Source organism: Haemorhous mexicanus, chromosome 11 (genome assembly GCF_027477595.1).
Source record: "Haemorhous mexicanus isolate bHaeMex1 chromosome 11, bHaeMex1.pri, whole genome shotgun sequence".
Lineage (NCBI taxonomy): Eukaryota > Metazoa > Chordata > Aves > Passeriformes > Fringillidae > Haemorhous > Haemorhous mexicanus.
In genome coordinates, this window is record NC_082351.1 from 3,363,554 (window position 1) to 3,390,421 (window position 26,868).

General features: G+C 41.9%; 1 protein-coding gene across 2 annotated transcripts; it reads right to left on the bottom strand.

The window, feature by feature from the left end:
* Window positions 1-233: 233 nt before the first annotated feature.
* HDAC11 (histone deacetylase 11) lies at window positions 234-24,878 on the bottom strand. 2 transcript variants are annotated; one of them, XM_059856065.1, is made up of 10 exons: window positions 24,818-24,878; window positions 23,269-23,417; window positions 21,119-21,219; window positions 17,190-17,306; window positions 15,104-15,146; window positions 14,880-14,956; window positions 13,616-13,678; window positions 11,654-11,750; window positions 8,754-8,932; window positions 234-5,866 (listed from the first exon to the last, which is right to left on the bottom strand). In XM_059856065.1, coding segments are annotated over exons 1-10 (1,071 nt in total). In that variant the 5' UTR covers window positions 24,820-24,878; the 3' UTR covers window positions 234-5,623. The 2 variants fall into 2 exon arrangements, with proteins under 2 accessions (XP_059712048.1, XP_059712049.1); XM_059856066.1 differs by lacking the exon at window positions 24,818-24,878 and adding an exon at window positions 24,006-24,549.
* Between the last annotated feature and the right edge of the window lie 1,990 nt (window positions 24,879-26,868).

Sequence of the window (26,868 nt, forward strand, 5' to 3'; positions counted from 1 at the left end):
CTCAGCTCATTGCAAAGTTGGTGGCTTTCCAAGCAACAAGGATTGTGATACATGGAGACATGTTACTAGGAAATTTGATTAAATGCTAGGGTTTAGAGAAAATTTTTTGACCTAGTGGGAGTCCTGGAATTTCTCAGAGCATTGCCTATTTGGAGCTACATTTCAGCCAAAAGAAGCAGGCCAGCCTTCAACATTAAATGGTTCTCCAGAGTACTTACAGCCTCTACAGTGGAGACAGAAAACCTAATCACATTTTAATCGAGCCACATCAGACTTCCAAATTCAACATGCATTCAAGGGACATTTACTCCAATTACAATATAAACCCACTAGGCCCTTCTGCATAAGCAAGGAACTCAGCAAGGACAGACTGGAGGGTTTAAATGTGACCATGTACACAATGTCAACACTTCATCTGACAGCATTCCCACAGAGAGGCTCGCTGGCATCGCCTTCTCCTCAAGCCACTGCATTTCCCACTCCAAGGTTATGCAACCCCACCAAAGCAGCTGGAATTTCCATCAGCTGCTTGTAAACACTGGTCATCTTTCCCACTGCCATGTTTTTTCACTCTTCCTGGCAGGGAGAGCCTGATGATGGTGAGATTGCCACAGGACCAAAGAGGAGATTTCCTGGAAACAAGCCTGGCCACACAATTATGTTGCACAATGAAATGGACCAAGAAAGTGCTCATGGAAGAATTTACACAGTAGCTCACCGCTTGTTAAACTAAGCACTTGTGAGTTGTTCATTACAGAGCACTTAATCTGTTGTAAATACAATAAAATTTTAAACAACTTCATTTTAATACCACATCTCTTGCAACATTACTGTACCTGTTCAATAAACCTGCACTCTGTTATGAGGTGATGCTGATCCAGGACTGCACATTCCTAACAGAATCATCCTTAGAAACTTCTGCCTGCTCCTGTCGTAGCCCACAGAAGGACATTTCTGACTCTCAGAGCACAGATCAGCCCACAGAGCCGAGGAGTAAGGAACAATAACTGAGTCTCCTTAATTCAAAATCAAACTGGACAAACCAGGAGGAAACCTGTCTGAAACCATCCTGCTGACTCCTGGCAGTCACTGTCAGCAGGCCTCTTCCCTGTGGGCTCCAGCTGGTTGCAGTGCTGCAGATGGTGATCCTGAGCAGAAGCCCAGGACTGCTCCACAAGCTCCAACAGGGAGCAGCTCGCTGGCCACAAATTCCCTTTGCATTCCCCTCACACTTTTTTGTGTGAGGGGAATGCAAGTAGCACCCCAAGATCTTTTTTGCCTCTGGCTTAAGAGAGACAAAGGCAACAGTGATAATTATTGCTTTAGCTGTATTTATTCCAAGCCTGATTGCACCCAGGGATAATTCTGCACTATTCTCCTTGTCCTATCAAAGGCTCCTCCCAGTTATTTCCATGTTTAGTGCAACACAGAGAGTTCAAGATGCATTTCATGGTAATAGAAGAACCAAGGTGGCCTTTTCCTGCCACGTTTCTGTGTGACATGAGGTTGAAAGAGGTATTTATTACATGCTGAGCCTCATGCACTTCAAGGCCAGGCTGGACAGGCCTTGGAGCACCATAGGACAGTGGAAGGTGTCCCTGCCCATGGCAGGGAGAGGCACTGGATGAGCTTTGAGGTCCTTCAACCCAAGCCATTCTGGGATTCTGCAATTTCAAATAGTGTCAAACAGCTCAAAAGCAGAAACACTGATAATACTGCCCTCAATTCTCTGTTGAAGGAAAAGGTGTGGGTTTGTCCAAGACTGAGTCATGCTTGCAATTGGTCTGAAGTGCAGCGACCACAAACCCAATTTGGAGTCTGATGATTATTTTATGAATTCCACAAACACTTCTCTTTTTCTAGGCCTGTTTGAAAAAAAACCCTTCTGAAGAGAAAAAGTGCAATCCTCCTCTTAGTGACTAACAGAACCATGTCCTGTAGGTAGCAGGTGGCTTTAAGACACCCAACTTTGCCCTCAGCTTCTTTGACAGGGGTTGAGAGGGAATTTGTTTCCCTGATCATCATATGACTAAATTTAAAGGAAATTTATCACTTGGTTCAAGCAGAGCATTGCTATTTCCTCTATGGAAATGTAAACACTAAATCATACATTTTTCTCACATACCATATTTTGAAAGGTCTGCATTCTTTCATGTCTCGGGCTCAAACATTCCCACAGCTAAAGCTGAATATGAAAGTATTCAACTCTTAAAGCATTCCCATATCCAACAACCCAAAAGACACCCCAATTATACTTGCAGCCTTGTTCATCCAAAATAAATAACTCAGGCTGCTCACTGGAGATTTATTATCTTAATATGCTCATTTCACTGTTGGCCTTGGCAGACATGTCCAGGTTTAGAGTGAAAGACAGCAAAACTTGACAAACCTTAAATCCCAGCATTGCAGAATTCTATTAGGTAACAGATGGAAAAGATAATTAGCTGACAACTCAACCATCACATGCTTCATTAGGAGCCTCATTCCTCTCCTAGATTTTATCTTCAGGACAATGAAGGCTATTGTTTGCCTTGAACTGGCAAAAAACAAGGCAAGCTCCTGACACCTGAAGAAAGAACAAGCCTGTATTCCTCTCTAAATTGGATGCTGTGCTTACACATTAGGGACTTCCAGCAGTCAACTGGCCTGGGAATGCTGGCTCCAGGATATTTGGTGGCAAAAAGCTCAAGAAGTTTCCTCACCAGCCTCTCTCTGCAAGGAGAAGGAGTTAATCGAATCCTTGGTGGCAGGAGAAACCTGTTAAACTATCACCGTGAAGTACAGAATAAAGAGATTTACACATACAGATACCAACAGCAATGGCAGCTTCCTCTGTAACTCCCACACAGTCGAACCCAGAGTGCCACTGCCTCTCCTTGTGTTTGTAAAAAAATACTGAGAAATTGTGCATCTTGGTGATCTGCAGCACAGCTCTGCACTTCATGAGAAAATACTCAAAGCAAATGTAAACAGATGAAATGGCTTTTAACATTAAAATGGTTTGGTGAAATGTGTATCTTTTTTACCTAGGTCAAACCAATTTTCCTTTGGAAACCTCTCGCAAAAAAAAATTATTTTCCAGGATTTGCAGGCTCCCTCTCCCTCTATGAGTTATTTATTGGTAGTTCAAACACTCTCCAGCTGTCAGACTCCAGCTCCTCAGCCCCTGACATGTCCCTAGCTGCTGTATAATTTTTGTGATAGTCTACATGACCAGCCATATTTACAGTCCATTTATAAACAGCTCATGATTAATAACTGCATCTTTTGAAAGCATTGTGCACTGATTTATTCATCTAACAGAGATGACTGCAGCAGAGAAACCCAATTAAAGCACAGAATACCATATAACTATATATCTATATATCTGGTAAGATACAGGAACTTTTAAAGATAAAATTCCACACAAAGTGTTCTTCCTTTTCTGTATTAAGGCACTGAATTTTTGAAAATATGAAGGAGTGGTGTGTTTTCCAATTGTAACTTTACAATGAACACTGAAATGCAGTCAATGTGTCTGCTGCTTATCAGAAATTTCACAGGTGAGCCTGAGAGCCAGCAGGCTCTACTGCAAACATTTAGCTCTCCGAAAAGACACTGATTTACAAAAAGCCTCTAAAACTACTGCAGCCTTATCAGAAGCTCAGTTACCAGTTTAACACCTCTAATACTAAAATACTCGGATTAGGACTACAAGGTAGGTAATGAAATAGAACTTGGGAGTTAGAAAGTGACTTTAACCCCTTATAATGACATCTTAAAAAGTATTTGGACACAAAACTTACAAGCTCCTTCAAGGAGTCACCACTGAACTCTCAGAGAAGCTGTTGACAAAGCTGGTACTACTCACCCTTGAGACTCACTGTAGTTTCAGACACATTTTAAGTATGAAAATTACATCTTCTTGTCTTTCCAATAAACTGCTCCAGACCAACTTTTTGACAGCTAAGATCCACGTGAAGTGACAAGAAGTCAGTCAGCATTGTTCAACATAATTTTAATCTTCACTGAGGGGAAATTATAGAAACATGTTAACACAAACAGCAAATGTTTGGGGAAAGACCATATGGTGCTATGATGGGTGTTTAGTTCATAGAAATGTAATCTAGAATTTTATAAAAATTATATGAAAGAATAACAACATCTTTCAGTAATGTCAGACAGTATAGAAAAAATAAATCTCAACATTAGTCATACTCTGATGGTCCTTCTAGTAAGAAATTTAAAAGTGCTCTTTAATCCCAGTGTAGCAACTCAAGCTTAGTGCAATAGGTCAGATCAGGTTTAAAGCAGGTATTTATAGCAGCTGTGCAGTTCCTACAATGGACAAACCCCTTGATCTAAACATGAACGCTAAATGAGGTAAGTATCAGAATTAGAATTAAACATTCCTTAAATAGCTTACACAACAACTCTACTACAAGGAAAATCCTGGGGCTCCCTCACAGGATGGCTCCAACCTAAACACAACATAAAACTTGTAGTACAAATCACTGAAAGTTATAAAAGCTCTTGCAAAATATACAATTTAGTACATTTACATCCCACTGCTACAAACAGTACCTAATGCAAAATATACCAACTTGAACAAAGCCAACCTTCCCAGGTAGTACAACTGAATTTGCTTTGAATACACTGTTTTGTTCCCAAATCCTCCTAAAAGTTCCATATAAAGTTAGCCCACTATCTCAATGTAGGAATGTCACTGCATTCCTCAATGAGCAAGAAAAATTAAGGATTTGCTTACCAACTATGACTGCAACTAGAAGTACCACTGATCTCTGAGCAAGTGAAAAACACAGCACTAGTTGGGGAAAAATAATTTAAATCTACTCCTCACTGTTTTATACATGGCAAGCTGGCAATAATAAGACAGCCTATATTTCTACATGTTTTTTTCTGCAGCATTGCTGAGAACTGTAAGATCAGCTTTCACTGGACTGTAGTTTCTCCGTCTGTCAGTTACAGTGCATAGGAACTATTGCCTGTCACATGCAGAGCTCATTTGGAACACCAGACTGGTAACGGTGAGCCCTTATGCCTCATTTGCATATGGAGCCAAAGGTGTTTCATATTCTTTTTCACAAGGTGTTTATGAGCAAGATTTAAGTCACCATCAACAACAGGAATAAACTATGAATTTACAAACATTCCTTCTAACTGTCTACGGCTTCAAAGCCATAAACAAACTACCCTGGCTTTTACAGTATTGCACTTCCCTTTAGTGTTAAACTGACAGTTGAAGTCTGCACAGAACTCGTTTTATAACAGTATTTAAATTTAAAAAGCAATAAATAAAATGAAGTATTTAAAAACCCCACAAAACAGTAGCTTTAGTCCATATTCCTCCCACCTCAGACGATGCTGCACCACCTGAAACAGGTCTGGGACAGCCTTTGGATACCAACTGCATAGTTCTTCCAACATAACAGACCCACCCCACAGCCACACTTCTTTAGTCAGAGAAGCAAATTAAGCTTTCTACAGCAATATTAGACACAAAGACAGTACCCTTGAGTGCATATCTGTTTAAAAGGATGTGTTGCCTTAGCTCAAGATAAATTCAGCAGTTAGAGTTACTCTGTATTGCCTCTGGGTTATGTGACCAACATTCAGTGACCTGTCACTGCAGTGCCAAGTTGCTGAAGTCCTTGGCAGAGTCTCTGACCATCTGATCCAGGCTGGGACTCCCAAGAGCACAGGCTGGCTGCTGCCTGCCCAGGAACCCCAGGCTGTGCAGGTTGAGGATGGAGTCAGCGATGATGCGCGCCGTCCTCTTCTGGTACCCCCCGGATGTCACCATCAGCACGGGGACCCCGCGGCTCCTGGCAGCCCTGAACACCACCTCGTCCCTCTTCACAATGCCCTGCAAGGTCACCACAGGGAAAAATGAGCAATAGCAACATGATGCTTCAGTTCTAACCTGTGGTTTATGGATTTAGAGTATTGGATGCTTGCTAAGTGTTTAGGCCTTACAGTTTACAGTAACAAGTAAAAATTCATTTAGAAGTCCTGCTAGCTGGTTTGCACCCCCCAAAACCCCCAGCAAATAAATATCCTTGGCTTGTTTTAGAGGACACAGCAGATAAAAGTTTTTAGTACAAATTCCTGCAAGAATTCTGACTCAAAGGCCATAAAGCCTAAACTGATTGCAAATTTTACACCAATTTCCCAGGTAAGGAATTGAGACTAGGAAAGACTCTCTGAATTCACAATGCTTTAATTTGTGCTCAATATGCACAGCACTGTCTGTCAAAAGCTTAGTAACTTTCAAAATTTCACAATCCTACAGAAAAGCCCAAAATTAAAATCAAGTTTTACACATTCACAATCACTGGATGAATCTTAAGTCCCAGTTTCTGCAATAAGAGCCTGTGGTTAATGCTACAAGAATCAATGGCTGAAGGGGAAGTTGCAGAATGTAAGCAATGGTAAATCCATAAAAAGAAAATAAATTCTAAGTATTCTTACTAAGAGAAGGGTATGGAATTGAAAAATGGCAAAGACTGATGAACAAGAGGTGCTGGACTGTCATTGAACCCAGGCGAGAGCAGAGTGTGAGTCTTCTGGGTTTGAAATAAGCACATGAGGGTGAAAAATACTTCAGGAATGAGTGAGAACAGAATTAAAATCTACTTTTGTAAAAGCAGAGTTCTAGATACATGCAACTCATTAGAACTCTTGAAGAAAAAAACAAAAAACAAAACACTTGCAACACAACTGACAACAGCTTACAGAGGACAGCTCAAAACTTAAATAACTGCAAGCTGATGAAGGGAAAAGGCATCACAATGCAATCAAATACAAATACAAAAAATTCAAGAAGGAGCAGCAGAAGTGTTTTAAAATGAACATGCACTGCCCAGGCTGGTTACAGGAAGAGTGGAAGAACATCAGGAAATAACACCCTGCCATTAATTAGAACACATACAGATGGTAAAGGGAAAGAATAAAACACAAATGTAGCAGGAAAAAAGTATCTCATAAAACCATCCAAGAATATTGTTCACTGCACAGCCCTGGGAAAGAACCAGGAATAACAAATGAACAGTAAGACAAAGGAAACTGAAGAATTCTATTAGAAACAGATCCTTAAAGGAAGCAACAGAATTACAGAAAGAGCTGCAGGGCTCTGGGGACCCAGCAGAGGATGCATCACCATTATCCCACACCAGAACTGGAAGTACCCCCTGCTCTCAGGAGCCTCACTGCCCCAGCAGCTCCAGGGAGAGTGTGCAGGAGCTGAGGGGAAAGCATGGGCTTATTCCCACATTTCTGTGGAAAACAACAGCCTGGCACAGTTCCCACTTCCAAACAAAGGGAAGAGGGACTCAGCTGATGCACCACAGGCTTTTTTACAGCCTCATGAACCAGGAAACCATCACTCAAGAGTACTCTGAGAGCCCCATTCTGGGCACAACTAACACTGCAGCAGGAGCTTAAAATACAAATGACATCTTCAGGAGCAGAAGTGGAGCCTGCACTGAGGACCTTTGAAGAGAGGGACTGTGCAGGCACAATGCTTTTCCAACACTGGATTTCAAGCCTGCACACCAGAGACAAGAACCCTGCCCTCAGAGCAGACACTAAAGGCTTGAGCTCCCTCCAGCTATGCAAAGAATTCCTTTCACCCCTCCTTGTGGCCAGGGAAGCTGCTTCACCTGTCTTCCCCCATCCTCACATTCTGTGTCTGCACAGAACCCAGCAAGCTACAGCAACTCATTTTTCTTGGCAGTTAACACTCCTCCTAATCAAAGTGCAGAAATTTGGGGTTTTTTTTTAGAGTCAAATCCAAAGTATCTCCCTATGACCAAGCTGACACTTGCCTTGGTTGCCACTGCTCTCCAGAGGGCTCTACTTCAACAAACCCCACCTGACACCTCAGGCCATCTCCTCTCCAAGGTCCCAAACAAGTCCAAGCCCCTCAGCTCTTCCTTTGTGCAAGAGAACTGAACAGAATCAAAACTGAACAGACCCAAGTGGTGGCTCAAGAGGGGGTGGCTCAAAGAAGGGAATCTGAAAGTTCATAGATCAAACAAGCACTTTTCTGTATTGATCTCGAGGTCATTAAAGAGACCTAAATGTGAAACAGGAGAGAGATAACATGGACAAACTGTCAGAGAAGGAATCACAAAAACCCATGAAGGAAATAAGAGGACTGTAAATTTTTGCTTATTTCAAGAAAAGCAGAAAGGTGAAGACTTGTATGATATTTTACAGAATAAACCAAAATTTGATTCTGGTAGCAAACTGGGGAAAGTAAATGGTATCTAAAGAAAAAGCTGGTATCTGAAGAAAAAGATCAAGAAAAGGAAAATAACTGTTCATTTGCTGAGAATACAGAGCCAGGCTGCACAAAATTGTTTTAACTATGAGGGTAGTTTAAAACAGCTGGGAGTGCTACAGAAGAAATTAAGTGTAAGATACACACTGGGGGCAGGTGACAAAAGAAATACATTGCAAAATGGGTCATGTGAGGGGAAAAAAAGAACCAAAGAAAGAACAAATCAAGCAGGGAGAATAGAAGTCAGGTGAAGTGTGACAATGTATGTATCTCTCTGGTTACTGTTTGAGTGTTGGCAATCAATGTATTTTAGAGAGAAGATGAATGGCACTGGAACAGGCACCCAAAGAACAAAAATATTCAGAGCCAAGAGAGGGAAGAAGGAAGAGAAGGGTGAAGGGCAAGGGAGATGAGTGCCTGGGACAGTACAGTGCTGTGCTTGGGGCAGTGCTGCTGCAGGCTCGCACACCTGGGGGGAGATGGCCAGGCCTCCCAGGGGATCCCCATCCAGAATGTCAGTGCCAGCATTGTAAACAACGATGTCAGGCTTGAATTCATTCAGGGCTCCCTCCACATGGGTCTGCACCTTCTGCAGGTACTCGGTGTCCTCTGTGCCCCACTCCAGTTCCACCTTGCGTTTTATGGCACCTGAGGGACAACAAAGCAAGCACTGCTCAATAAACAAAGCACTGCTTTGGAAGAAAATGCACAATTTAGGTAAGCAAGCAAAAAAAATTACATTTCTGGAAGCTCTCTCAATATATTGCATTTTCACAGAAACATGAATTAAAGAAAACTATTCAACTGCTTGTTTTCTCAACAAATGGAAAGCACAATGACCTTGAAAAAATTCCATTGAAGAGAGAAAATTAGATGCAAGACAAAAAAATATAATCTGAGATGCAAATGGAAAATGTTATTGAAAAACAGCTGATCTGCAAGTCCAGTTACCAATCAGCAGAGAAATCATAAAGAAAATTATTAACTTAAAAGTAACCTAAATAAAGCGTAAGGCAAAGAAAACACTGAACTACTATTGCACAGGAAACAGCTGGGGGAAAAACAAGATAAATATCACTGAGAAATTATGAAGAAGTTTTATTTTTATCACAACACTCAAAACGTCACAGCAAGGGATCATGAATTTATGTGAACTGCTTTATGAATGTATAACAAGATTCTGCTTTGCCCCAAGCATTTTCAATTTAATGTTCTTACCATGTAATCCTACCAGAAGAGCAAATATCAATTCTTAATTTAAATCAAATTATTTCTAATGCTTCTAATAAAGCAATAGAAGTAAAAAATGAAGGCTGAGAAGGTAAAGGAAAGAAACCCAAGGTTATGCAGCTGAATTTTGGGTGCTTTTATGGAGAGATGTGTGACTGAATTAATCAAAGCCATGCCAGAGCTATTCCCAGGCATGACTTCTTCCTCACACTAAATGATGTGGAGTCTCACATCTTGAATATGGATTCAGCCCCCATCAAGTGTGCAAGAATGCCCCCAGCACAGAATGACAACTCCTTTTGTGATTGCTGCCTTTTGTTCTGCTTTTCATCTTTGTTCAGCATCAGTGAAGCTTTTCTTTTTCATCCTGTTATTTTATATTGCATCAACATTAGTTTCAAAGATTTTTGCTTCTTTATGATTTCTCAGAGTTTCAGCCTTTCCTGCTTACTCTTCAGTGAACCAGTCCTATTCCTCATCCCTCCTTCTCGTCCTATGCCTGTGTAATTCCACAATGCTATGCCCAGGGACTCAATGTACTTAGGGCTTAGCACTGGCAAGGTGAGCTGCTCCCTTTTCTCCCCTCCCTGCTGAAACCCATGGGGCAAAAAATGTGTTGAAGAGGTTCCTGCAATAAAACCTGGAAAAAACAAGCAGGAAGTCCAAGGAGACAGTGATCAATTGGAGTTTACCCTAAGGATTCAAAACCTCATGTTCAAGCCTCTGCCCCTCTGCAAGATCTCCCCTGTGATCCCATCTTTGCCTGGTCACCTACTGGAAAGGGTTTAAGGGACTTAGCCACAGAAATCCTATTTAGACATTCTTATGCAAAGTGCAAGGAGCCACATATTCACTGGCTCTGGCCCAGCCCTGTGCACCTCATCCTTCATCTGCAAAAAGGGAATGCTGGAATTCAGTGTGGTACTGCAGCTCAGTGCTTCAGACTTGCTAACAAGGACTGACTCTGTTTTGGTCTTAATCCATCTGCTCAAATGCTGCCATGTGACACATGAATAAAAGGATGCTTTTCTTGGGGGAAAACCCCCCATATTTGCTTGCCATTTGTCTGCCTCCAGACATGGGGTGCTTTAAATGGTCATTTTTTAGCTTAAAACCTCCAAGTACTACAATTCTTAGTATCTTTACTAGTCAAAAGACAGCAGCAAAATGCACTGCACCTAACTCTTGTCAAGAATCCAAATGAAGTAGGTTTTTCAGAACAACAGCATCACTGAAGGAATCCAACAGCAGAACAGCTCCCCCAGCAATCCCTGACTCAGTGAACAAATGGAGCTTGTAGTAAATGACAGTGTAACAGAATCAAAGACCAAATCAGCGTGGGGCTTTTGCATTCCAATTTAACCATTATTAAAGCCTCACTAATTAATTGTGGCAGGCCACAAGACACAACAGACACAACACAGCAGGGATAAACAAACCACAACCAAACCAAATCAAGCACCAGCTCTTAAAGTGGGGATGACAGGGAAGGGGGAAATCCCCATCCCTGCAGGGATTTAACATCATGGATGTGGCATGGGACAGGACAGTTTTTAGGGACACTGGTCACTGGTGGCAGTGCTGGAGGAGTGGTTGGACTCAACCTCAGAGGGACTTTCCAACTTTAAATTCTATGGTTCTGTTCCAGGACTTGCTTTGCTTCCCACCTTGTACCACATTCAGATGCAGATTGTTTCCTGCATGCTTATCAAAGAAATTCTACTGGCAAGGCAACACCTGAATATGTTATAACTTCACTCTCAAAAGAACATGAAGCCTTTTTGCTCACTATCAGCTAATCCTCTCATAAATGTAAAGTAAGGGAAAGATGAAGTTCTAACAGCTTCAAATCAACTTGCTGCTCTAAGCTCTGGAATGGACTGCCAATAACATCCACTGACACCTCCCCACACCCTGCACTCCAAGATGTCATTCCTGAAGTGAGAGAAAACACTACAGGCATGAACACTATTATGATACATCACACTGAGCAGTGAAAATGATGTGAAATTAAAAATAATTTTTAAAAAAGAAATCTAGGTAACAGTGTTGCAAGGAAGCTTAGCAGTAAATAAAGGAGTTAGGTAACAACACAGTAGGTCTGGTACATTTGGGAAGATGAATTTCAGTTATACTCACGTTTAGCAAAACCATCCCCTGGGTAAATATATCTATTGTATGCATCCATAATATAAACCCGAGGATCATCCATAAAGTCTCTCTCATGGCCATTTCCCTGAAGGAAATTTACAGTTAGCTATTCTTAGCATGGCAACACAGAATTAAATACACTGCAAATTCTAGAGTAATTAACATTACAGAGGTTCTAATATTCATAACTCCTGTGCCATTCTCTTATTTATAGTTCTGGAGATTATTTTGAGGTGTGCAGTTTTGGGGGGCCTTGACAGGATCAGTCTAAAGACTGCAGGTATTGCCACAAATAAAATCTTTGTCTCTCTGAAGGCAATTTGTACGGATCTCATTACACATGTAAGAAAAATAAGCAAAAATCAGATTGTCCTCAAGAGCATAACAAAAGCAACTGTGACCACCAAACAGATCTATCATCTTCCAAATGTGCAAGAAAAAGTCACTTTCAACTGCTGCAGGAATACTGAGTATTCTTATGTAAGAATTAATGAATAAATAAAGCAGACTACAGCTCTCCTAATAACTCAAGCCTTGGTGAGGTAAGTATTCCCTAGAAAAATTACAAACAATAACAACCCAACAGTTTAATACCAGAAATTCCCTACAAAAAATTGTCCTGGGTATGAAAAGGGATGCTTGAGAGGAAACTCAGGTTTGGAATAGTCCCTCCCCTCCATTTCTGAATTTAAACACTATTCTTTCAGCTCTCACTTATTTTCACTAATATATAAACGATTTTACCACAGCAATCACCAAGATAATTTTATTTAAATCAGTGTGTCACAAGGGACCACACACCCTCTTTCTAGAATTTCACTTAAAGTACAGAAACAGACATTTCCATAGATACAGCTGCTGTAATTCAGTTTTTATGCTGACAAATGGCAACTCTATTTATTTCTTCAGCATCTTTGGTCCACAAATAAACAGTTCCTGCATACAAGCCTAGGAATATGAAAGCCTCTGGGGGAACCATTTCCTTATGAGAGGTGAAACTCAGCACTGCACTAAGAACTAGAACAGTCACAAGATGAGAGTATCTGCATCCTTCAACAGGATCTGCCGAGCTACTTCAGACACCTCTCATTCCCCAAAGAAAGGAAACAACAGGTGTTTTAATGTGCACACTGAGACTACCAGCACATCTGAAAACCAAAATGAACATTTCAAGAGTTTTTCAAAACCAAACCATCCCCACATAGCACAAAACAAATCCACCTGACAGAGAGGCTGAAGAGAATCATGAACACCAAACATCTTTCTACTGCACGATCTGTGTCCTGCTACCATGGTGATTTTAGGACACATAAGAGAAATGAGAGAAGATTAAAAACTTGCAGCCATTAGGCTTCCTCAGTGCCAGAGAACTGTGTAAAAATGGTTTCTTTACACATAATAAATCACTTGAAATGCCTCCAGTTGGGCATCACTTTGGTGCATTAACTGCCTTTCAAAAAATACCATCTCTGGCCTTTCAGGATTTATTTTGCAAATCCCACCAAAGCTGAGATTTGATCTCAGTACCACAGTAAATCACTCCACCAGGTGAAGAGGGATGGATCCTTTACTTCATTAGCCTGAAGCTAGGCTTAAAATTAAACCACTGAAGGTCAAATCCCTCCCCTACAGAGGCTGCTGCAGGGACCAGGCATTGGGAACCAGCTGGGATTGTGTCTGGCGAGATCCTTGTTTCTCACAGAAGTGCAATGCAGCAAGGTTTTTCATGCAGCCACATGATGGAGCTGCAACTCAGGTTAATTTTATTAAACTGGCTTAAGAGCCTTTTGGGCCATAAAATAACTGAAGAATCAACTCTTCACAGTTTTTCATCATCTCTGATTAACTTTATATTCTGTGATTTTATGTTTGTATTAAAAGAAGGTATTTATCACACACTTCTATTTTAAGCAAAATGTCTGCAGCACTGAATACAGGTAAACTACTCACCTGATGGGCATCCAGATCAATAATTGTGGCTCTAGACACTCCTTGTACTCTCTCAAATAAGAACTGGATATATAAGCAAGGAAAAACATGGAAAAATTTATGAGGTTAGGTGACAGACTGAACTGGAAGCTCTGAGATTGCACAATGCATGACTGTTGGAATTTGAATGTAAGGCACATCTATTTGTTTCAGTCACCAAATAAACTGAGACATGATTCTCATACATTTAATGTAAACATCCCATTATTTGACATAAAAAGGTAATTTTTGTTAAAATAAAAACCATATACATTTCCACCAGATAAACAAAGGAGGCCAGGCCCACCCAGGGATCACAGAGCTGATGGGGACAGCATCCAACTGCAACAGCCTAAAATTCAGTATTTAGGAAAAGCTGCTGTAAGGACTGCATGCCTTAGAGTCACTTTTAGTGACAGAATTAATTTCTTATTCTTTCTGGGAAAAAAAAATGGCTTTTACTTCGAGTCTTAACTTTGCTGCTAAGTTACCATCTTTAATATAGACATAGTAAAACCCAAAGATTTTGTACAAACTGTCAGCCACTATAATTTCTCAATCTGTATTTTAATGGTAGGTGAAAAAAGAACACTGGATTACTTTTCTGCAAATTGCCATGTACAGAAATTAGGATGTTATGTCACATGGTGTGCTGCAATCATTAGAGCTGTTTAGTGTTTGATTATTACTGATACTTTATAAATATTCTAGTATACAAATATACCACAGTTCATTTGATAAAAATAAGCCCTAATTGCAGAAGGCTCTTACTTCAGCCATTCAACAGCTAAATACCAAATGCATTCATTCCCATTTGGTGACTATTTTGGAGTCACTAACATTTTTATTCATGAATCTGAACCAGTCTGAGCCCTGTATGGTGCAGTTTGATTCAGAGAGGGGATTTTTGTCTCTGCATTTGTCTTGACTGAAATCAATGTGGAATGCTCAGGTTCACCTGCAAGGCCAGGAGAATTATCTCTGAGGATATCAGAAATCCATCTGGTTTGATTTGGAGTGGTTTTTGCAAGACAACATTCTCAATGCAATTACAGTTATGCCTATTTACACTGACCCCTTCAACTCCTCCCTTCCACTTTACAACTCTCCATATCCCCATTCCTGCCCATCTGGAAACAGCTTCATTTTCTCCTATTAGGATGTAAATTAGTTCTTAGGAATTCACGTGGATTTCTCCTCCATTTGCACAAACAGCAGAAGGCAGTGGTTTAAGAGCAGCTCTTACCTTGATGGCCAGTGTGATGTCAGCATATGCACAAAATCCTCCCCCTTTGTCACTGGAGCAGTGATGGAAACCACCCCCTGAACAGAAAAGTTGAAGGGGTGAAAAGCTACAAACTAAACAAAAGCCAGATACTAAAAACATGGATGGGCTTTGCAAAGAGATGTAAATGAAACATTCAGATGCTCTTAATACACTATTTAGGGTATCACTGAATTTGTACTCACCCACGTTGATGGCCCAGCCTCTATCCACAGCAAGCTTTCCTGCCTTAAAAGAAAAAAAATACAGTTGAAATTCCATAAATGAATGAGGCAACAGTTAATTTCTGCTTCCATCCCAAATCACTCCTGGCATTCTGACAGGCTTGTGGAATTTTCAGGTCTTTTGCCACTGAACCAGATCCCTAAGTAAAACCCTTAACAAAAATACCCTCAGCATAAGGAGCTGAAAGACTATTTGCTATTCATCTGTATTTCCTTCTCTGGCAGCTGGAAAAGGGAAAGAGCAGTGCTGGAAAAAGTAAAAAATGACAAAGAAGCTCCTGATGTCCTTCCTGTTCATGCACTAATAGAGGAATGTAAGCTCAAAATCCTGGAACACAGACATAAAAAACCATAGATCCAGCTGGGGATGGGACCAGACAAATGCTCCAGTGTGAAGTGTCCTGGTGGTACTTCTGCTTTTTATAGGACAGAACACGCAGGGTATAGATTCTTATTGCTCTTTTCCCCTCCAGTACAAGAAAACTGTGCCTGTATCTCTCCTTTGAACTCAAGTGACATTTAGGGAGGGGAAAGTATTGACAGAAAAGAGATACACAAGGCTTAAATGACGGAATTTTAACTGAAAATCTTGATTGTTTTGGCCCGGAAAAGTCATACAAGCATTTACGTGCAGCATTCCTTAACTGGTCTGTTAAAAGTAATATTACTTTAAGATATTCCTAGTTACAAGAGGAAAAAAAAATGAGGAGGGAAAACTTTAAAAATTGATTATTTTTTTTGTCCGTAGTCATGGAAAGAAAAAATTACACATCATATCCAAAATGAAGTTTGGACAGTTATGAAATGTTTATAACCAATATTTACATTTGAGTGGTTTTAATTCAGTACTAGGACAACTACTGGCATGGTAAACATGATCCTGTTATGATCATGCCAACTTACACAAATTAGATCTTAGGGAAAGATTGCAGTTTCTGAACTATAAAACCCATTAAGTCCCAGGGAGAACACATTATCTGCAATTTATCACACTTCCTAGGGATTCCTCACCAAAACCCAATCTTCCCATATTGCTGAAATATCATTAAAAAGTAGAGAAACTCAACAGGAATTTTTGTAATAAACAGGCCCATCAGGAATAGCAGAAAATTGCACTTCTGACTTGTACCACACAAATTTTATTGTCTGATGAATCAAAATTGCTTTGAAAGTACATTCCTATTTCCCCGTAATGAAAAAAAAAAAAAAAAACCCCAAAAAATAAAAAAGGTAAAAATAACAGCACATGGCCTCAGAATGAATCCCAAAGCACCCAGGAGTGGTATCTGTGTTTCAGGAGCCATGAGAAAAAACAGACCATTGGTAGGTGCCTCCTCTACCTCAGCACATTCCTAACTGGTCACCACACACCTGGGAGTTAAAGATAACACAAGCACAGTGAAAAAATCACCAAAGTAGAGAAAAGTATTGCCTAACTGGAACCAAGCTGAAAGAGGCTTCACACACACTGAGCTCCTGTCAAGAAATATCCAAGGCAGAGCATCAGGAAGCTCTCAACTCTTCCCAAGTTCCTCTCTCAGACCACTGCCTTCATTCCTGTGACAATCTTGCAGTGACAGCATGGCCGTAATGAGAGGAAACTCTGCAGGTCCCTGCTCAGCAGGACTTGCTCTGAGTGACAACCAAATATTTTTAAGCACCTTGAACTACATGAAATTCTTTCTCCCTCCTCCTCCCCATCTCTGCTTTTGCCAGATCATGCCTACTGAAGGAGGCAGCACTTTTGATACCTGGCCTATCACCACAATCCAATACATCTGAAGACCTATCCAGAACCCAGCAGGTTCTTTCAGAATTCAAATCCTTAAATAGTCCTTAAAAAGAGTTGGTTTAACTTTAACTTTTGTATTTCCCAGCCTAACTCACCTTAGACATCTGGGAGCTGAAATAAACCTTGTTCCTGTATCTGGCACAGCAGCACTGTCCAAGGCTGACAATCTCAGTTACAGAATCACCGCAATTCCCAGATTTACAGTGTCTGATGAGCAAATTTAAACATGATAAAAGTGCACTGAGAGCACCTTACCATTATTGTTCCTCCTGTCTGGGTTCGTAGAGGTTTCAGAACTTTTCTCTGAACAATGAAATTGGGAAGAAAGGCAACTGGTGGAATTTCTGTGATTGTAGCCACAACAAATGACCACTGCAAAGGGGAAAAAGAGAGTTCCAATTAATGTATTGTGGTTGGATGATGACACAGCTCTCTCATTAGGTATTTACTGAAAAGGTGCTCACAGGCTCCTTAGAAAGAGTTTTATTATTTTTAGATGGAAGTGACCACATAAGTTCTTATTAGTGACCTCTAAATAGGTTCATCCTCAAGTTTTTAACTAAGAGAATCATCACTTTCCAGATTTTAGTATCAAAATGTATTAAATCAGCAATTTTTCAGGAAGGTGGTATTTCAGAAAATATAATATCCCTCAAATTGGGAGGAAGAATTGTAAAATGCCCTTCACCTACACTTGATATACTGTTCAAAGCTAAAATATCTATTCCTGTGTGGAATCAAAAGGACATACCAAGGAGAAAGCAAACACAAACAAACAGACAACTGAACTAAGAAGTTCAAACACTTAAGTGAACACACAGTACAAACTTTAGCATAGAGAACTGATTAAAATTTATTTAGCATATTAAACACTTCTGGAAAATGTTTCCTTGAAACATTTTGTTCAAAAGTCTTCAAGGCTAGAACACAAAATATTTGCAATATGCAAATGCCTTTTTTTTGCAAACACATTGATTACTTCAAAGAACTTTCACTAACACTGCTACCAGTGATAACACTGCTAAATATATTTCAAAGCCTAAGTCACAACCAAGAATATACCTGTCCAACCAGTACTGAAGCACTGAGAGACTGAGGATTAGGATGTGCCACTATGTACAAAGGGGCTGAACAGATCCTATTTTCTGCAGCATTAGGAACTGTAAGGAGACTGAGGGCATTGGCTGCCCCATTCCTGAGCAGTCCACAGCTGGCAGCACACACAGGTGAGCAATTTGAACCAAAGGCAATCACATCCTCATCTCAGGGTCCTCTGATGCTCAAAATAACTTTCCAGTTAGCCATATTTCAATTACCAGGTACTACTGGGTGGGTGAAGGGGTGGCATTGTCCATGATGTGCCTAACAAATTTTACCACTAGTTAATTTCAAGATCTCTCTACTTTTACATTTGCAAGACATTATTCTGTTACCATCTTATCAGCTGTCCATCACAAGGTGCTTTAATTATCTTTTAATACAGTCAGTCTTGATAAAGGCCCTTTGCAAGACATTTTAGCTTTTGAACAAACGCATTATTAAAAACTATATTCAATCCTGTTGTTCTAAAATGGAAATGAAAAGGCCTCATTTGGATAACAAATAAATTTGACCTCAAACATGAATGATAATCATACAGAAAGTTTTAACAAAGTTTAAAGTAAGATTAATGTTAACAGGGAGAAGTGGGAGCAACCATGACTCAAACCAACAGTTATGCAACTGCGTGTTTTTAAGTGGAGGTGAGAAGTCCAGGTGTGGGGGAGTTTTGGCTCCCAGGCTCGCTGGTCACTGCTGGGGCTGTTCCTGTGGCCACTCACTGCCCATGCCTGGGCCTGAACAGGGATTAGTGATTCCTAACAGAGGGGGGGGAATCACCAACTGGGAGCAAAGTCTGGGGGTTCAGAAGGCGGCTTCTGGGGGTTCAGAAGGCAGGTGAAGGAAAATGATTCTCCACTTAGTAACTGAAAATCTGTGGAATGTTTTATGCTTTTTTCTTCAGTGTGCTGGTTTTGTTATCCAGCATTCACCACAACAAATTCCCAGACCAGCTTTATCCTCAGCATTTGCATTTCAGTGTTTGCTCACGTTTGTTACCATAGAACTTCTCATAAATAAAAAGGGAAAAGCACAGCCAGAAACTGGCTCTAACCTCACTGCCTACCTCTTCCCAAAGGTCAGAATGCTGACATGCAAGAAATTCACTATTTTACATAACACTAGAAGAAGACAGCAAATGGAAAAGTACTGCAAGCAAACTACCCACAGTCCAGTCACTACCTTGGAGATCTAAATTCTTCAGAGGAATAACTGAGGGGGAATTGCCTCAATTCAAAAGGCCAGACTTTGTTATGAGGACTCAGCAGGGAAACAGGGAGACCATTCCTGCTAACACAGACCTAATTTCCAGCAGCAGAAGTACCTTGTGCACACCTTTTTGTTTCTCTCCTGCCAACGCTCAGCTGGCCTTTCAGCTGCTGCTAAGACACCAATCACCACCTACTCTTGCAAGTGTAGGCAATTTCCTACCAAATTCATGTTCAGATTTTAAATGAACACTCAAGCGCACCATTATTTTAGGAGACCTGGGCATTCTGAAAAAGGCAAGCAACTTTGTAGTCTTTTCAGCTGATCTAAAATAAAACTATACCATTTATACCTATTTGTCTGGAGTTAAAAGAAAAATAGCACAGTAGACCTTGGACAAGGTAATAAAGAACTTTCACAGGACTTCTTCATGTCTAAGGCATTATTTTGCTTTTGCAAATAAGCACTTTTATCTTTGCTGCTTGGCAGGAATCTGCTGGTGCAACCAACACCTTCCAGCTCCTACACTTGCAGGAAATATTCTCTCAAGAAAAGGGGGAGAGGAGACACGCAGTTAATCCCATCTGGATACACACAACAGGGCTGGTCTTGACCACAAGACACAAGTTATACAAGTGAAACCATCCCATAGGTACTAAAAATATTATTATGGCATTCCAATCTGAGCTATGCACATTAAACCTTGCTTCAAAGAAGTGATTCAGGAAAAAGAGGTGGGTGGTTCTATGGAATTAAAAGTTCAATATCCAGAATAGCTGCAATAGTATCAAATCTAATGATGCATGAAATTGCATGTAACTTCATAGCACAGAATGAAGAAGCATAAGAGAACTCAGGAAAGCAGTTAAGAATGAAAAAGTTCACACAAATAACAGATAATTTATACAGAAAAACAAAACATTCCAGAAATAGCAGTCTGAGGACTCTTCCACTGTGAAGGGCATGGGTGACTCAAAATAACTTCTTTTGAATTATGAAATAAAATATTTCTTTTTTTCTTAGAAATCCATTCTCTGCCCTCCAAGCAGTGTTGTCAAGTAAAAGTTATGTCACCTGCACTCTCCTATTACCCAATTCCACCCACAGATGACTGGATAAATTCAGAACCAGAAATCTCACATGTTTATGCTTTAGAGTTACACTGAAGTTAAACAAAAGGATGTTTCCTTTAGAAATATACAAGAACTGTTCTTCATCCCCCCTGCGGTCCTGTGTGAGCTGGCTCTGGAAACCTTCACAACAGATAATGTGCCTGGTTATGCCCTTACATTGATCTTTCAACTCTCTCCATATTCTGCAGATACAGGCAGTGTCTTTACTATGAAATGAGTACTTCCCCCCAACAGACTGACCACAGAACCCCTACACACATGCTCTGTCAAGATTACACAACCCCAAACCCCATTAAAGCAATCCCTGCATTAGGAAACATCCAACAAAGTACCCCCCCATTAGTGGTTTCTATTGTATTTTCAATTGCAGAATTGTATTTTATCAGAATACAACAAAACTTACACTGCTCAACACTAAAACCCTGGAACTAACAAGAATATTACTGACATCTCAGATATTCTAATTCTGCCTAAGTTTAATTTCCCTGAAATATCCTTCCAGATCACCTATTTCATATGATATACCCTCTTTCCCCTCTTTTACCCCTCTGTAGTGTGAACTGCTCAATATTTCTGTGGTTTTCTTTCAGTATTCTCAGTAACAATGTAATCAGTGTGATCAACAGATACCATTCTATACCTGTACCTGTAAGGCTGATTTTAAAACAACTGCACAAGACATCCACTGCCTTTGACACTCATTCTGGACAGTTTGCTGGAAAAACATATGAGCAGGTACAGCACCTTTAATTTATTAAGGTAGCGCCTGGTGTGAACAACCAAGAGATCTTCATCAGTCGCCTCCCGTGCCTGCACAATCAAGTCATCTGCAATTAGTTTTTCTTCTGCAACAGGAGAGAAATAAAAATTGGCATTGTACAGCACTACTTAGCTCCCCATGTCCCCCCTCCAAACACTCTGCTCTGACCTCAGGGTGGCAACTTCCTCTGTCATGTTTATTGCTGGAATGACTTTAGGTTGCTCAGAGTTTGCAAGTTTTCCAAACACACCTCCTCTGTCACAGGCAAGCTGTTCAGGCAGTGTGTGTTTGAGAAATATTGTGTACAGGAAGTTTTCAGAGTGTGCTAAGATCATGGGAAGTTCTCCTCTGAACTGAAAGGACTGACAGGTAACGACAGAGGATGAACACACACTGGAATCACACAACTCACAGTTTAGGGCTTGGTGTACTGGGGAAGTGTTGGTGCTTGTACCATCAAATAGCCACCATTATTATAACATGCTTTAAGAAATCCCACAGTTTATACCAGGATTTAATCCCCTAAATCACAGAAGAATAAAGTAATAAATCAAAATTCAAAACAAAGTAATGGCTTGGATGTTCATGGAAGCAAATAAGCTTAATTAGGATATTTATATTACCCCATACCTCAGTCTAATTTCAAGAAAAAACAAAGAGCAGATATTCTTTCCCTTTGAGACCAAAAGACTATTTTAAAACTTTGTTTTATAAGAGCAAGTTACTCCAAGAATTCAGAATGAGTGCATATGATCACTACAAACAACAATTATAAGGAATCCTACCAAACTTCCCAGAAAAAATTTGATATTTAATTGCTGCACAGCTGTAGCCTCCTAAGCCTGCATCTCTTCTTTAATTTTATACTTGGAGGAGAAAAAAAACAACTCCGGAAAGCAAGAGATTTTGCTCTGAAGTGTTATACAAGAACAGCACCTGCAACAACATTTGTTTTGGCAAGCTTCTGTTTCTCCTGACTGAGGCTTGAGGAACAATTCATTCATGCACTGGTGTCAAACAGAGCCAAACTGCTGCCAGCCTACTCCTCCAGGAGGAAGGGACTCTGGAAAGATGCTCACTGCTGATCAGCTCAGTGATAAGGCACAGGGGAGGTCAGCTGTTGCCAGGAATTGCTACACAGCTACAGCAAACCAAGTGCTCTGGGGCATTCTGGGGCTTCTTCACCCTTTCAAAGGACAGTAAAACAATTGGGAAAACTAATTTTCTGTGAAAGCCTGGGACACCTAGAATAGAGAATAGACATGTCACAGAAAAAGAGCTGGAGGAAAAGGCTTTACACAGAAGAAACAGAAAGGCAAAAGTTCTGATTAACTAAGAAAACTGTTGTGGAACTCAACACTAAATTATTTAAGGTTGGTAGAGGAAAAAGCCAAAACTCATCTTCTAAGTTATTAGAGTGTTAAAATTGTTTGACATCAGGTAAAAGGATACAAGTCAGCCTGCAGTGGGAAGGGCAATCGTGAACTGCAAAAGATCATCAGCTGAAGGAGTCATTAGGACCACATAAAGAGAAGAGGCCTTTGGGACAACCATCAGCCTTTGAGCTGGCCAGAGAAAAAGCCCTTTTTTCCTTTCTTTTTTTTTTTTTTTTTTCTTTTTTTTCCTTTTTGACCCTGATGAGGAAGTTTGTGCTTTAAATGAAGAGATGCCAAGATTTCACAGGCCCTGATCCTGCCCCTGGTTCTTACACTTGCATCTCCTTAAAGCATTTCTACTTGTATCCTACAAGTGGTTTAAACAGCAATAATTAGAAGCATCATAAGAAGCTCTTTCCAAACATCATCAGAGCAATAGGAGGAGGCTGCTAAAGAATGGACTAAAGTGCTACAGCTGCACTTCTCCCTCAGCCTGAGGAGCCCTGTGTGCAGTCCAGGTTGAGTAACTAAGTTACACCTGCAGCAAAGCATCGTTAACACCTGGTGTTTCACCAGCCACAGGAATGCCCCAGCTCCTGCTATACCAGGTGTAAAGACAGGGAAGCACAAGGCTATAGGAAGCCTTGCACAATGCAATTCAGGTCTGGTAAACCAAACACAAACCTGTACTAACCATGTCATTTTCTTTAGGTTTATGCAAATGTTGGTTTAAGAGGCACTTTCTGTTATGTTTTTACCTTTCAAGAAATTGATGATTTTCCCCCATTTCCCTGCATCAAAGGGGTGCAGCTTCTCCAGTCCCATGAAGGTGATGTTGTAGTCGGGGGAATACACAATGGGCCAGCATCCCAGCGGGGGGTCCTCGTACAGCTCTGTCCTGTGAGGCCTTGGCAAGCAAACACACACCAGTCACCACTTCAAAACCCAATGACCACTGAAGGCCCAAATTACATATCAGTCCTAATACCAACTTTAAAATTCTTAAACATAGTATTTCCAACAGAAAATTTGAAAGATTTGGTTCTCTCCCCTTGTCTTTCCAGGTGTGTCAATCAGCACCTCTACCTTCAAAGGTGCACCAAGTCTGCAGACAACATAACCTTCATTACCTGCATGACTAGACTCCCATTTTAAATTCAGTATCAAAACACAAACCACAATGCTTCTAACAACAGAAGCTCGGAAAGATTTCTACGCTCCTTTCCTAGAAAGCAACAAACTATTTTGTGACTGTTTGAGCAAACTAGTAAGCCTTAGGTTTTATCTGCAGAGCACAGAACCAGAGGACAAGCTCTTAACTCCATATGCGACACCTGTAACCTTTAACCAATACTTGCCCTAGCCTCCTCCTACAAACCATTGTATTTTCCCAACACCAGGAAACACAGCAGAGCCAGCTCACAGCCCTCCTTCACAAGCCGTTCACAAACCCAGCAATGTTTATTAAATGCTCTGTGTTTACAAACACACGCACCAATTGTTTGTGGACACCTGTGTGCACACGTGGGTCAGCAGGTCAAACTAAGGCTGAGATGGAATTCTGTGTTCACACTTAGCCTAATCCACCACCTGCTAGCTGCCTTCCGTGCCCCAATCTCCACCTCACTGAGTTATGCCGAGACCTCTCCTGCTCCCCCGAAATATAAAGTCTGGAAAAGACTATGCAACATACAGTGCAAGACACAAGGGTCTTTTGTCAGGTGAACAATACAAACAGAAACACCCTTATTTCCAGCCTGAACATGCTCAAAAATACCCTTTCAGAACCCTGTTAAGAAGCAAACCAAACGAAACACGAGGACAATGGAGGCTTCTCCCCAGAACCCGCAGCCCAGTGCCCACACACCGCCCACACTGCGAGCCAGGGCCGCCCAGCCCTTCCCTCGGCCCTCCCGCGGTACGGGGTGGGCTGTGCGGAAGGTGCTGGGACTCCCCCGGCTCTGACAGCGGGACCTGGAGCCTCGGCCCTGCGCGGCTGCACACAGGGACATTTCTCCGGAGTCCGGGCTGCTCGCGGCGGGACACCGCCTTCCCAGCGGGACTCCCCCTGCCCAGCGGGACTCCTCCCGCCGGGGCGGGGCGGGGCCGTGTCAGATCGGGCCGTGTCAGATCGGGCCCGCGGGGGCTCCGGGCGCTGCCGCAGCCCCAGCCCCAGCCCCAGCCGGGCCCTGCGGCTCCGCAGCCCCGAGGCCGGCCAGGCCAGGCCAGGCCAGGCCCTCCCGCCGCTGTCCCCGATTCCGGTCCTGCTCCCCGTGCCCCGCTTCCGTCCCCCATGCCCGTACTCACATCCCCGCCTCCGCCGGGCCGCGCAGGGAAGGAACGGCCCCGGCTCCGCCCGGCGCGGGGCGGGCGCACGGCAACGCGGGCGGGGCCGGCAGCGGGGCCGCGAGCCCGGCCGTGAGCCCGGCCGTGCCGAAGTGTGCCAACACCGGCTTGCACCGGGGATCGACGGGCTATGCGCCATAGGCGGTGTTATACAGCCCCAGACGGCACTTGTAAAGGGAACTGGGAGGTCGCAGGACAAGCCGCTGGTCTAATGTTGGGAGGTTACAGAAACGCAGCGTCAAGGGCCTCAAGGCGATTCCGCACTAACGGTACCTTTGGATAGGAAAATATGATCCTCGCTGTAAAATAACATTAACAGTTCATACCAGTAGGTCCTACTAGGTCTACAGCTAAGTGAGGAAAGAAAAGGTGAAATAGTGATCCTACCTAACAGCAGCAGAACTGATGGTGATTTTGAGTGGTCAGGATTCACCCCAGGGACAGCATCACTGAATTCAGGCACACATGAAAAGAGTTTCAAGTCAAAACCCCATTTCTAAGCGTAGTTAATTAATCCTGCTTGAATATATACAACAAGCATTTCTTACATAGTTGTTCGACTGAATCAATAATATAATGAAAAATGGTCCATCAATAGGAGCAGTATCTATGAATCCCGGGATAAATGCCCAGAAGCACTCTTTTTGCTGGAGGAGTAATGTCTCTTTATCAGGGTCCCTGATAAATGTCTTTTTTCTTAAAATATGCTGGCTTTGGCTCAGCATTCAGTTTTGATGGATGCCTGGGCTTCACCTTGGTATTTATTTAACAGCAGGAGACTGTTACACCATGAAAACATTCTATCGCTTTGACATTATCTTTTAATTAACGTTTATTTTGTTCTGGTCCTTTGTGTGCTCATCTCAGTATTCCTCCAGCACATTTACTTTTTCTTCCTTGTTCCTGACTTCTTAGTACTTGGGACTTAATTAGAGTTTGAGTGTTTGGTTAACAAGCTACAAACATAGCTTGTTAATGTTTTAAGCCCTTCATGGGGCTAAATTTCTACCATGTTCTTATTTAATTTTCATTTATACTATTACTTAAATTAAAAATCCACTGACAAACTAGTTTCCATGTTTCTTGGATGTCATAAATTGCTTTGGAACACTTCCAGGGATGGGTACTCCACCACTGCCCTGGGCAGCCCAGTGCTTGACGACCCCTTCCATGAGGAAATTCTTCCTAATACCTATCCTGGACTTTCCCCTGCACAGCCTGAGGCTGTTGCCTCTCCTCCTGTCCCTGTTCCCTGGAGCAGAGCCCGACCCCTCGGCTGTCCCCTCCTGTCAGGAGTTGTGCAGATCCAGAAGCTCCCCCATGAGCCTCTGTTTCTCCAGGCTGAGCCCCTTTCCCAGCTCCCTCAGCCACTCCTGGTGCCTCAAAACCCTTCCACAGCTCCATTCCCTTCTCTGGACATGCTCCAGCCCCTCGAGGTCTTTCTTGTCCTGAGGGCCCACTGCAAGAAGTTGTGAAGTTCTCTGATGGTTAAATCCCTTGAACATGATGAATGGTGAAAGAGGATAAGGGATTTTCTCTATCAAGAAACAGTGAAATTATGGGCCAAAGCCAGTGCTAGCAAATTCCTGCCACAAAGAAAGCTGGGACTCTGGACTACTGACATAACCTCAGGGTTACCTCCTCCAGATGAAGCAGTGCGATGCCAAATTAAGAGTTTATGCAAACTCCCAGTATAACTTTCTTGAAAATTCACACTTAGTGCCTGGAGCTGGAATCCTGCAGGAGCTGGGATAACCCCGGTGGATCTGATCAAGCCTGACATGTGCAGCTCTCCTCCTCCACTGCACGGAGGCAGCTGAGCTACTTCCAAAGTAGCTCTCTCCTCTCTTGTCACGACAGCCTGTCATCCGTAGAGGAAAAAAAGCCGTGTGTGAATCAGCTTCTTTGGTTCGGCTGTGAGATGCTAATTACGCATCAATAAAGGGCAAGGCACCTTCAAGACTGACATAAAAGCCGTGTCACTAATAGTTTGCTTTCAAATCTCTTTGAGT

Bases quoted from the DNA above. Each gene is read 5' to 3' on its own strand.
- HDAC11 (XM_059856065.1), bottom strand. The intron at 21,220-23,268 runs GTAAAAACATAA...CTCCTGTTGCAG, and splicing joins AATCATCAATTTCTTGAAAG to AAGAAAAACTAATTGCAGAT. The intron at 5,867-8,753 runs GTGTGCGAGCCT...GTGACCTTGCAG, and splicing joins GCCTGGCCATCTCCCCCCAG to GGCATTGTGAAGAGGGACGA.